The following is a 13,051-nucleotide window of genomic DNA, read 5'->3' on the forward strand; positions in this document are numbered from 1 at the left end:
TGAATACCAAACAAAATGTTAAATAAGGAAACATGTTCTCACTCTAACCACCCCTTAATCAGTTTTATTTTGCCTAATTTCAGAACCATTGGTGTATGTCAATATTTTTGGGAGTTTGGTATTCTCCCTAATATTTCAATGGCTTAAACTGGGTAGAATAACCATAAATGAAAGAAGCAGTGCAGTGAAATGCAATTTGATGAGTGATAAGATTTCTTAAACATCAACAGACAAGCATTCCAACATCACCACTATTACTTTTTAACTTGGGTTTTCTTTTTAAAATCTCACCCCACAGTAATGAAGTCGAGTTAATGTAACTCTAAAAGAAAATTATTTCCCTTTATGGAAAGGCTTAGATGATGGGGTATAACAGACTCTGCATCAGAATGTTTCATATACTGTGGGTACCTGTAAGGGAAAAGAAATGTTTCATGAATATCTATCAGACCACTTTATTACCTAATACCAGAGCAAGAGAAACTTTGCAAGTACAATCTTGCTGATCCTGAAATTAAAACATAGCATCCCTCACAGTGTAATGGGGCATTTTCTTTATTATTTATCATTTAATTGTAGAAGACTTCATTGGTCATCTCTTGATACAGCAAAGAAATCTCAGGAAACCCAACAACTTGCAATCCTGGATATTATCCAGATAGAAATTAGAGTGGATTTATTAAATATTAGCATTTTGGGCTAATAATTTTTCCAGTTACAGTCAAGTTCCTCTCATGTTCCAGTGAAATCCTTGTAAAGGGGCTGGAGCTGGATGATCTTTAAGCTCCCTTCCAACCCAAACCATTCTGTGGTTCTGTGTGAATGGCAGTGAGTGCTCTCGAGGGTCTCAGTGGGTCAGTCTCTGTTGGACTGGCTCTGACCATGGCTGCTCACCCACAGAGGATGCGAGAGGATGCCCAGGGGTGAGGGTGAGGATGGAGCAGGGGTGTGGTGATCCTCTTCCAGCGTAACCTCTCACCCTTTGAGGGCCTCTAGGGCACTGGACATGGGCTTACATAAATGTGCTTCAATTAAAAATAAATGGAGATGAATCTTCCTGGTCTGTAGCAAAAAAGACAGTGAAGAAAGGTTATGACAAGAACAAATATCAGTGATTATCTTTCAGGACAGGACTGAAAGTTTTCAATGGAGGTCTGACTATTTTGCAAAGGGATTCCAAAACTCATCCCTGATGTATCTGAAAGATTCACAGAAAAGACATGCATGTTTTATTTATTTTTCTTTTTATCTTCATTTTATTTTAATGACCAGGAAAATGGGAAGAATGCAAATGAGTGAATGCCCTCTTTGATCTGTGCTGTTCCTGAGCATAATCTGGTAACCTGGCAGGCATCAGGCACGAGTGGAATTGCTGCCCATAAGTAGGAAGGAACTTCAGCCCCTTTGCAAGCAGTTTCTCAGTTTGGTTGTTGGTTTGAGGGAAGCAACAGCCAGAAGAGCCCTGTCCCCCTGCAGAACAGGGGAGCTGGGCCCACTGTGGGCTGTTCACCTGCTGCTTACATCATGGGGATTATTATTTGAGCAGGAATCCCCCGAAATCATAAGGACTTCCACCCATCTCTGAAAAGTGCCCAATGAAGAATTCACCCTAAAAAAGGTACAGCCACAGCACTGGGTTCTCTCCAGAGGGACTGTGACAGGAGTAACCTCCAGAAGCCATCTCCCAAGGTGGGACACAGAGCCACAGGCTGGATGTGGCAGAGAGCAGAAAGTGGAGGCACTGACTTCACCTGGGACTGAGGTCTGCTCCTGGACATGGAGGCCATAGGAGTATTTTAAGGGTATGTATTTAAAATGCAGGTGGAAGAGCTGGACAGGGTTATTGCAGAGGGAAGGGTGGATCTTGGTTGTGTTAGAATTGAACAGTAGAACTGTTCTAGGCAGCAAAAGGATTGAGGCTCCAAGAGTGGGTGATTCTCTGTAGCTCTAAATCATCCTAATTTGCTTTAAAATGATGCCTGACCATATGTTATGAGCATTCTGTACAACACACATCTCCTCTGCTCTGCAGGACACAGGGAAGCAGGGTTTCCTCTGGAATCTGCCCTGGCCATGTCTCCTCCAGTCCTGTCAGACCTGGGCTACGTCCCCCCCGATGGTGGATGGGGCTGGGCCGTGGTGTTTGGAGCCTCCATCTCAATTGGGTTTGCATTTACCTTCCCTAAAGCTTTCACAATCTACTTTAAAGAGATCCAGGCTTTCTTCAACATCTCCTACAGCCAGCTTGCCTGGACAACATCCATCATGTGTGCTACCACCTACGGAGGAGGTAAGTGAAGCGAGGCTGTGTCTTCCTTATGAAAGAGAAGATCTGAGCTCTACACCAACAAGGGGAGAATGTATTTCTTTGAGAAATTTCCTGGAAAGTGCTAACTCTAAGGCTGGATTTCTGTTTTCTGATGATACGTATTGGCAAAACTGAGAAAAGCAGCAGTGCTGAGTTTTTTACTGCCAACATACATGAAGCCATCAATTATTATTTCATCAGAAATCCTGCTATGTGTGGGTGAGTGGAAGCTTGGAGTTATTTGAGTCTGGGCAGTTATTTCAGAATACTTAGTCTTTTGTTCTCTTCCTATTCTTGTCTTTCCTTTTGAAACAAAAATGTGTTGCTTGTACTCATGATTGCAGAGAAACCACAGAAGCTCAAACCCCAACTTTCGCTGATGTACAGACATGGAATATGTGCATGGATACCTTGAGACAGCATTGAAATATGTTTTTCCCTAAATCTGTTGCTAAAATCTTGCTTCAGATAAGTAAGATATGATATTTTAGACTTTTCTCTGTAGAATCTTTCTAAAAGAACAAATACATTCACTGGCTTCTTCAGAGTAAAATATTCACTGTACCTTGGCTGTAAAAGTCGCTGTTGTGGGAAGGTATCTACTGTCCTCATAATGAAATCATCAGATGGGTGTTCCCTGAGGGATGTTTCCAGGTTATCAGTCTGCCACTTTGATCTGAGCAGCTGGGTAATCTTGCTGTTAATGGTTAGTAGAGATCATCTGGTTTAGGCTGCTGGCGCCTGTGAGGTGCAGCTGGGGGTCATTCCTGGGCTCTTGGCAGATCCTGCTGGTTCTTAGCTGGTTTTGCAAGGGTGAAAGGTAAAAGGATTAATACTTAAGAACATAAGAATAGTCCCCCAGGTGTGAGTAACCTCATACCTACCCAAACCTGTATTCTCCCAAAAAAGGGTCTTGGACACTCTTTGGGGAAGACTATTACAAAAAAATTTGTACATGGAGGGATTTTCTTGGTACCCTCTCACCTTCAGGACAGGGTGCTTTGGAGGCTTCTTGGGTCACTCATTGCAAAGATCTGGGGTACACTCTGGGTGCAGAAGGCTCATACTTTAGGAGCTGGTTTTACATGGCAATAAAAAAGGAGCTGGTGTGGCATGGATTAAGGTGAAAGGAAATGTGTGTGACCAGGGAGGTGGGAGGGATGAGCTGCTGGCAGAAAGAGCCTTTTCAGGTGTGGCTGGAGTGGATCAGACTGTCAGTGAGGCAGATTCCCTGGGCTCATTCCTTGTGCTCTCTGCTGCAGATGGGCAGAAGGGTTCATTTCCAGGGGGAATAAATCAGCAGCTCTACTGAACACTGATTTCCCCTTGAAACAATGGCTGTGTATCCTCTGGCTGCTATTTGGCTCTGGTGGTTTTGTGTCAGGAGCTGGGAAGGGCTGACAGAGTCAGAGACTGAAGAGAGATTCATTTAAAGGGATCATTTCCTTAGGGTGGCTGCTCAGGGCCCTCTGGAAGCTGGAGGTCTGAAACTGAGCACCAGACACTGCACATGCCTCAGAGTGGTTGGGCTTTCTGGTTTTTTACTCTCCACATTCCCTGAGGGAGGGCCCTTGATGTCTGGTTGGAAATAGAGAAGAGGAGAGGAGAGCAAGGGGAATGCTGGCTGTGGTATTGGTGGGGGAGGAAACCATTGCAGTATCGGACTTGTGGCTTTCATCACCGATCTTCCCATCTTTAAATACACATTTCTGACACCATCTTGCTGCAGAGCTGTTATTATAAACTGGAGCTGTGTGTGCAAATGCCTGCCATTCCCAGATGCCACCTGTAACAACAGGAGGGTGTAGCACAAGCAGGAAAATACGAGATGCTGTGAAGAAAGTAAACTTTTCCTTTTCAGCATTGCATTTATATTCACCCAGACTTTGGGCCAAGACCTCCATGCTGGTAGGGGGGTCCTGTCCCTTTCACAAACCCCTGTGTTCACTGCTCCAAGAGCACCTTTCCTCTCTGGGGACTTGATTCCCAGCCAGTACCTGCTGCTCTTCACCTCACTCATCTTTTAAATCCCTGCAGCATCAGAAACAGATAATGGAAAAACATAAATCTGAGGAAAAATCCCTGTGTACTCTTCTAGAATTAAGGGAGATCAAGTGTCTCATCTGTTTTTGAGCATGATTCATAATTCTAAACATTTCCCTGTCATGTTCTCATCTTTCAGTTTTGCTGCCAGTAACTGGTGTTGACGTCTCCATAGATCTGAAAGCAGCAGCATGCTAATAGTAATAGAAGAGGGAATGGCAATAATAACAGATTTAGGACTTTCATCTCAGGGAATAAATACCGTTGAGTGCATAAGTAATTGAATACTCGGTTTGATCTTCCTTTCAGCTACAGCAGCATAAGTCTACAGCAATTCTGCAGCATCCAGTGAAGCTGCAAGCTGTGGTTGAGGAGGAAGGAAAGTGCCAACAAATCCTGCCCAGAGTGGCTGGAGGAATGCAGGGGATCCCTTCAAACACCAGCTTTTATTTTACAGCATTCAGAAAAGCTGCAGCTACCTGTCTATAAAACAGTTGTTTAGAACAATCTGCACTAGAGTAAATAGAAAAAAAAAGTTTCAACAAACATTGAATATAATTTTTGGGTAAAGTCTGGGCTGCACTGAAGTCATCAGGCATCTTGCCATCACCTTTAGTGGAGCCAGGATTTCATCTTTCAGCTGCTGAGTTTGACCTGCTGAACTGGAGCATTAGAAGCCTGCCAAACTTCAGCCTCCAGCATCTTGAGAAAGGGGGCTTCCCCAAAGGTCTTCAGTAATGGGAATAATGGAGTGCCCTGTGAACCTTACCCAGGTAACAGGTGCCTCTTTGAAGCACATCTTACAAGGAGTAATTTCTGTGGAACTGAGGGGGCTCTTGGGAAGGTCAGTCTGTAAGGCTGGGGTTACAGCAGGCTTGAGTGAACACTGCACTTGGGCCAAAAAATCTCCTGTTTTTGTCCTTGTGGGGTAACAGGGATGCACAATGTCAGAAGTTCAGCAAGTTCCTTAAGAACTCTCTGTATCAGACCTTGAAAGTTAATGCTAAAGCACTGTGCCCAATCTGCTGGACAGTGGAGAGCCAGAAGGGCAAAGCAGAACTGAGAGCCAGGAGCCTGCTGAATTCACCCCAGCAGTCCTGTGAGCTGCACACCCTGTGCTAAGGGCACAGGGATGTTACACAGCTCTCAGCACCCCGTGATGTCTGCACTCTGCTCCTCCCAGGTTTGTTTCTGCCTCTTGTTTCCACATCCCAGCATTTTACTGAATTTGAATGGTAATGAGGAACTTCCTGGCTTTTCTCCACATTATCAGGAGGAGCTGGTTGTGTTCCAAGGAGCTGCAGGCTTGATCCTGTTGTCCTGCTTCCCACCTGCTCTCTTACACTGCCCAGAGCTCGCTGGTGAGCAGCACTGTGAGGTGCCAGCTGAGACTGGCTCCTGCTCAGACCGTGCCTGTCCTTGGAGCAGATCCTACATACCTGAGCAGCACCTGCTCCCAGAACACTGCAGTCCTAGAGAGGGATGCCTTGGGGAAACTCATGTCAGGAGGAGACACCCTTGTGAAGTTACAATCACAATTTTATTTGGTGGGGAACCAAAACCCACACCAAAGCCCCAGCTGCCTCTTTCTGATATTTTTCTGTATTTCTAATTGACTATCCCTCCATCATCTTAAAACTTGGGTGAGGTGGGGTTAATTTTTTTGGAAAATACCTGCATTATTTAAAGACTAGGAGTACTATGACCTGCAAACAATGGTGTTCCAGAGACTACTTGGAAACTGCTGTGACATCCCCCTGTCCCCAGGTCACTGACCCTAATTCAGGCTCAGTCAGCATTGAGCAGTTCCAGGTTTTTGCTGCTCTGGAGTGGGGATCACTCTGCATGGTGATCCTGCAACATCTCTCCTCTCTCAAACATCAAGAGGCTTTAAAGAGATCTAAAGCTCCTCAGCTTGGTGAAGAGTTATTCAGGCAGCCTTGAGGCAGCTGATCCTCTTTCTGCCCTGCTGACAGCTACTTGGGGTTTTGCTGGAGGTGGGAGACAGCAGTGGATTTTTGCTGCCAGATGTGCCACAGCTGCTGAGGGCCATGCCTTGGACATGGTGGGTTGGATGTGTCACAATTCACCAGATTAGTTCTGGCTGTCTAAGCTGCAGATCTTTGCTAACCTGGTTCTTTTTCACTGAAGGGAGTAAGGAAATCCTCACAAAAATACTTCCACCAGAAATCACAGGCAGGCTAAGTGGGTAAGGCAGACTGGGATAAGGTGGGATACCACACTGGTTTTACTTTGGCACACTAAGGAGTCTTTACTCATTAAGTGTTTACCTTGAGCAAAAATTAAGGATTCATTATCCTGTGGTAAAACCTCACAGCAAGAACAAGGCTTGAGTCTGGACCTGGAGAGGCAGAGGGTGGGGAAGGCAGAGGTTTCCCTCTGCACAGTGTCACCAGCAGAGTCCCCTTTATTTTCAGTACAAAGAAAGAGTGACCTCTCTGCTCTGGCTAATGTGTAATTGCACCTTCAACACAACCTCCTGCCCCAGCTGTTTGTTTGCCTGTCTTTGTGTGCACAATCTTAAATGCCTTCAGGCTATGCATTCAGCAGTGTTTGGAAAAAAACCCAGTATTTCTCCTCATTTTCAGCCATTTAGGACTTGGCATAACCAGACTTCTGCCATAAAAGTTAGTTGCTAAATTCTTGATGCATCTCTGAGTACTTCAGCCATGTTGTTTTTCCCTTTCTATGCAGTCATTTTCCAAATATAACAGAGGAAGATCCTTCTGGGATTAAAATGTAAATGAGACAAAGATGCAATAGCAAAGGAATAATTTGTTTTAATTCCCCAGTGAAAGCACTCCAGTTATTAGATCTAGATTAATTGTCACCATCTTTTTACCAACAAGAATGTTTTAGTTTGAGCTGCTGATTAAACTCCTGCAACAAGGGAAAAACAGAAGTGATGTTATTGCTTGGTTTATTCAGTTTTCTCCAGGAAACCAGCACATCCTGCAGTGATGCTTCATGCACCTAGCTGGTTTGATGGCACAGACACAGGGCTGGAGCTGTCTGAGAGGTTTCCTGGCTCTGGAGAAATTTATTTCATGTAATGAATCCCTCTGCTGTCTGCACTTCATGTTACTCATACAGGGGTTTAGCAAAAAGCAAGTTTGATATTTCATAACTCTCTATTTCGACTTCTTCTTGACCCCCTTGTGACACATATTACTCTGAAAAACAAAGCCAGGAGGCTCTGCCAGTGGTTCAGGTGATCTTGGTGCCAGCACTGATGTCACTTGGCTCTGTGCAGTGCCACCCCATCACCAGGTGCAGGGGTGAGGGGCTGGTGGCTCTCCCTGCAGCAGAACATCTCACACAGCAGCAAAGAGGCTGCATGGAAATTAAATCATCCCCCCCTCCCAAATAGCCAAGGAGATGTCAGGGGATGTGGACTGACCATGCTTGACCAACAGTTGCCACTTGGAATGTGTTGGTTGAGTGCTGCCTGCACCCCTCCTGCTGCTCAGTGCCCCAGGAGCCACCAGCCAGAGCTGGGTTCCCTTAAATTAAAAACCCAGGCATGAAAATATGAGTGGCAAATCCCTGAGTGCTGGAGTCTTGTGGCTAAGCACAGAGGAATGTGTTTTATCAGCCTGCTCATGGTACAAGGGTAATTCTGTGCTCACTGCAAAGGGAAATGATGCTTTGTCCCCCAGCTGGAATTTTGTGGTGGCAACTGGTTGGAGTCCAGAGCCAAGAATTTTGGTGACTTGAAATCTACTCTAAAGTATTTCTCTGTATCTGTATGGATTGAGCCCTTGGAAAAAGTTAGGAAATTTATTAGGAACATAAATAAATGGGCCTATTTTTTGAGGACTGGGATGTCTCTCTCCTAGTACAGGTCACACAAGGCAACTGCAGGGGATGTTCTTTAGAATGACACCCAATTTAGGTTCCATTCCCTCCTGGAGAAGGGAATTCTCATCTTCCAGTGATGGTATCACATGGGTCCAGCCCTTTGGTTTTGCAGAAAATTGCTGTCTGTGTTCTCATCCATTAATCCAGGAGCTCCATTTTAACTGGCTGTGGATTGGATTTCAGTGCTGCTGCATTTTATGAGCAAATGGAACATGACAATAGAGCAGGTTTAAGAAATGGGGTGTGCCATGAAAGGCCCTTTAAAGAAAGGCAGAGGTACCTCTTCTGCCATTTGCCAGATGCTGTTTCCAAGCAGCACAGCTAGGTATGGATTTTTTTATGTAATGTGGAAGCAATTTCTAAAGTCTTTAATTGACTTCCAAAGACTCAATGAAGAAAAAACTCTGTTGAAGTCACAGAGTTGTAGCTCTTACCTTTGGCTGCTGTAAACTGCTTTGCAGAAAAGGCATTGAATAAAATTATTTCCAAGTACCAAAGTGATTCACTGAAAATAAACAGAAATGGTTTTGATTCTTGAGGGGGCCCAGTGGTTTTCCCCTAGCCCTGTTTTTTTCTCTTTTTCCAAGACAAGAAAAAACACTCAGGTTGTCCTCCTTAGTCACTTTTTTTGGGAGAACTTAAGTGCTCCGCTCTATGGGTAAAGTGAAATGTGTCCCTGACACAGGTTGCTCAGGGAAACTGTGGCTGCTCCATCTCTGGGAATGTTCAAGGCCAGGTTGGATGGGGCTTGGAACAACCTGGTCTGCTGCAAGGTGTCCCTGCCATGGCAGAGGGATGCTCCCTGTCCTCCCAAGCCATTCTCTACTTCTATAATTTTAAATATTGTCCATCAAACCCTGGGCTTCAGTAAGTAAAGGCTGTGAGTTCATTTGATTAGAAAATCCTGACCTGGGAACTGTCACAGAAAGCCTTGTGAAGATTGGAAGAGGGAGGGGAGAGGAAGAGTTTCAGATTCTGCTTTGCTCCTGGCCCCTCTTCTTTGAGCAGCTCTGGAGCAGAGCCCTGGGAATTACAATAGCAGGCACTTATTTACATGGAATACTGTGATAGGGAAATGAGCAATTTAAAAAGGTGTTTTGCAATTTTAATCAATTTTGTTGCTGCTTGCCAGCAAATTAAAAAACCTGCCCTCCAGGAAGTGTCTGCTGTCAGTGGATGAGAAAGCAGAGCCTGGTCTCCAGGGAGAGCCTGTGGCCCCGACATGGAGGGGGAGCACTGGCACAGGCAGCTGCTCTGAGCTGAGCCCAAGGCTCCCAAATTGCCAGGAAGTCCTTTTTGACTGAGTGAGCCCAGGATTTCCAGCGTCAGTCCCACCCTCTGCCCTAGGGCTGCTCTGCTTTGCCTGTGAGCTTCTCTTCAGAGCAGCAGCAGCAGTGCAAACACCACATTTAACATCTTCAGAAATCTTTTGTTTGCCTCCAATATCACCTGCTGCAACTGGTGTCCTGCTCCAGTTCTGAGTTTGCCTCGAGTTTGTGTGAACATTTACCCAGAGGTGTCCTGCTGGGGTTGGCTGAGGGGCCATTCTTTAGCATGACACACCATTTAGTGGCTCTGGAGAAGGAAATTCTCATCTTCCAGCTGAGAACTGTTGCAGCTTCCATGCTGTGCCTGCTTCTTCATCACTCTGCTCCCTGCACTTTCCATCTGTCCTCCCACCTTCCACGCTGCTGCTAAGGATGTGCCAAGCTCAATCTTAGGTGTGTTTATTCCATTTTGGCCTTATTTTTGATTTTTAACAGAACACAGAAAGCAGCTGCTGAAGCCACTGAATGCTGGTATCCTCACAGCCCACGAAATGGGTCAGGGCTGTACCAAAATAAAACTCCCCAAGTCATCACACAGTGACCCCACAGCTGGGAGCAAAGGTTTCTGGTCATTTTGAGTTTACTCAGTTTTACAGGAAGAAAGAAATGGCAGTAGTAAAACATCTTACAGTTGTGCTGTCAGGACATTTTAAAGCTCCAGATTAACTGTGCCAGGCAAACTGCAGAGCAAGGCCCTGATTTTTCCCCCTCTCAGTTGCTTCATGGTGCAAGTAGAAAAATGGGACACACACAGGGCTGTTAGCTAAGCCAGGGGGAGGCAAGGTTGAGAAAGATAAAAGGTCTGTGGTGAAACTGCACCTACCCAGCAAGAGCAAACACTGCTTAATGTTTTCCCAACCAGAGCTCCATGTGAAAACTAGAATCCACAGCCAATTGGTGAGCATGAACGGGGGGCAGACATCTGCAGAACCATAGAATTCTGAATTGGGTTGGAAGGGACCTTAGAGCCATTCTAACCCCCCTGCTACCTCCTCCTCTCCCAGCTTCCTCCAAGCCCTGTCCAACCTGTCTTTGAACACTTCCAGGGATGGGGCAGCCACAGCTTCTCTGGGCACCCTGTGCCAATGCCCTGGCACACCCACAGCGAAGAATTTTCTCCCAACATCCAATCTAAATCTCCCCTCTTGCAGCTTAAATCTGTTCCCTCTTGTCCTATCAGCATCTACCCGTGTAAAAAATCACTCTCCTTTTTTCTTTATAACGATGATGTGGTCCAGGGGTAGGAGAGCAGCAAACAACTTGGTAGGGAGGAGAAAAGAGCTGGGATTTAGTACGGAGGAGGGATGCAGGTGCAAGCACGGGGGAAGTAAAGAAGAGTACTTAAGTAACAGAAGTTTCATTTAAGTAACTGAAGGTGGCTTAATTAACGCCCGCGGGGTGGCTGAGGGCGAGGAAAGGCGAGGGGGCAGAGTGCTGGAGCGAGGGATGTGACTGCCGGGGGCTTTGGAGCCGGTCCCGGCCGGGGCGGAGCGGAGCGGCCCGGGCAGAGCGGCCAGCGCCGCGCTCCGCAGGTGGCTCCGGTCCGGCCGCGGCTCCCGCGTCCCACCAGCGTCCCACCAGTGTCCCACCAGTGTCCCGGGGCTCGGCAGGCACCGGGGAGGGGCGGAGCAGCGGGTTGGAGCCGCTGTTTGTGGTTTCCCCCGTACACGTGGCATTCCTGCCCCGGCCCGCTGCCCCGGCACAGCTCCGGCGGCGCACGGGGCTCGGGCGGGCGGCGCAGCACACGGGACTCACCTGAGCCAGGTGTGTGCGGCGGGGCAGGTGGGCTCAGGGGGAGCAGCATCCCGGGGCTGGGGCTCCAGGGGAGCAGAATCTCAGGATCGGGAGTCTGGAGGAGCAGTATCCTGGGACTGGGGGTCCAGGGGAACAGCATCTAGAGACTGGGTGTCCAGGGTCTCAGGACTGGGGGTCCAGGGGAGCAGAATCTCAGAACTACAGCTGTGAGGAGCAGTATTCTGGCACAAGGGGTCCAAAGGAGCAGCATCCCAGGACTGCAGGTCCAGGGTCGCAGGACTGGGAGTTCAGGAGAGCAGAATCTCAGGATCGGGGGTCTGGAGGAGCAGTATCCTGGGACTGGGGGTCCAGGGGAACAGGACTGGGGGTCCAGGGGAGCAGAATCTCAGGACTGGGGTCTGCAGGAGCAGCATCCCGGGACTGGGGGTCCAGGGGAGCAGAATCTCAGGACTGGGAGGTTTGGGGAGCAAGATCCCGGGACTGGGGGCTGAAGGAGCAGCAAGCATCCCAGGACAGCGGGTCTAAAGCAGCAGCATCCCGGGACTGAGGGTCCAAAGCAGCAGGGTCCCGGGACTGAGGGTCCAAAGGAGCAGGGTCCCGGGACTGACCCCACGCCTGCCCCTCTGTGTTGCAGGGCTCCGCGGAGCCATCCCCGGCCATGCCGGCCCGCGCTGAGGCAGGGCGTGCCCCCGGCCCGCCGGACGGCGGCTGGGGCTGGGTGGTTGTTTTCGGCGCCTTCATTTCCATCGGCTTCGCCTACGCCTTCCCCAAAGGCTTGGCCATCTTCTTTAAAGAAATCCAGGATTTCTTTGGCACGTCCTATAGCGAGATCGCCTGGGTCTCCTCCATCATGCTGGCCACGACGTACGGCGCAGGTGAGTGCTCCTGCACCAGCCCCTGGGCATGGGGCTGTAAGAGCAGCCAGAAATCTCCACTCTGGGCCAGAGCAAAGCAACCAAGTGTCCATCTGTGTGGCCACCATCCACAGATTTACTTTCTGATCATGTTTCCAAATGTTTGTTTAGGCAGACAAGTCATATGTGCATCCCGAGGGGCTCCTACCCAGAAAGCAGAAGATTACCTGTGAAAACTTTCTATGGGCATCGGGGAAAAAGCCCTGAGAATAGGCTGGTGTGAAATAACTAGGTCTGGGTTTCAGCCAGAGCTGAGTGTGGAGAAGAATAATAAATGAAGTAGCTGCTTGTTTATTGTGGCAGCTGATCATGACAGCAATGAAATCACCAGTCATTCCTATCAGTTGTAAAGCAGTGCATGTAACTCTGCTCTTTTTTATGATTTCAATATCACCTTCATGACTGAATGAAATATATGGGCTGCCCTTGATTAAATCTTCAGCTGGAGGTGGACAGGAACCACGTTCTGCAATTGCAGGAAGCTTCATCAATATTTATCCTGTCTATTAAAGAAATGCTGAGAATAATCTTTAGTTTTTACAAAGGTGGTTTTATTTTTCTCTTAATAATGCACTGTAGTGCTTCTTGAAGGGCCCAGTTGCTAATGAAAATAAAGTTGCTTTGTATAAGTTTGTAAGGTAGAAGTGAGGCTTTAGTCAGAACCTACTATAATCCACTGTTGTAACCCAGACTTGGTCCTACAGAGATGAGCTCTGCAAAGGCTGAGCTCCTCCACCAGAACCCACACATGGAGCACTTGGAGGGCAGAACCCAAGCAGTGCTTTAGAGAGAGAAATCCCCTGCTTGTGCCAGTGCTGTTG

The 13,051-nt window shown here is 47.5% G+C and overlaps 1 protein-coding gene across 1 annotated transcript in view; it reads left to right on the top strand.

Annotated features, from left to right (window-relative positions):
* Positions 1–2,073: 2,073 nt before the first annotated feature.
* Positions 2,074–13,051, top strand: part of LOC311158847 (monocarboxylate transporter 2-like) — a gene marked incomplete at both ends in the record, with an annotated part of 34,435 nt that continues 23,457 nt past the window's right edge. The window contains one exon of the mRNA XM_084214500.1: positions 2,074–2,290. Within this exon, the coding sequence (XP_084070626.1) occupies positions 2,074–2,290 (217 nt within the window). The remainder of the gene's footprint in view (positions 2,291–13,051) is intronic.

Source organism: Fringilla coelebs, assembly GCF_963513975.1.
Source record: "Fringilla coelebs genome assembly, chromosome: 13".
In the NCBI taxonomy this organism is placed as follows: Eukaryota; Metazoa; Chordata; class Aves; order Passeriformes; family Fringillidae; genus Fringilla; species Fringilla coelebs.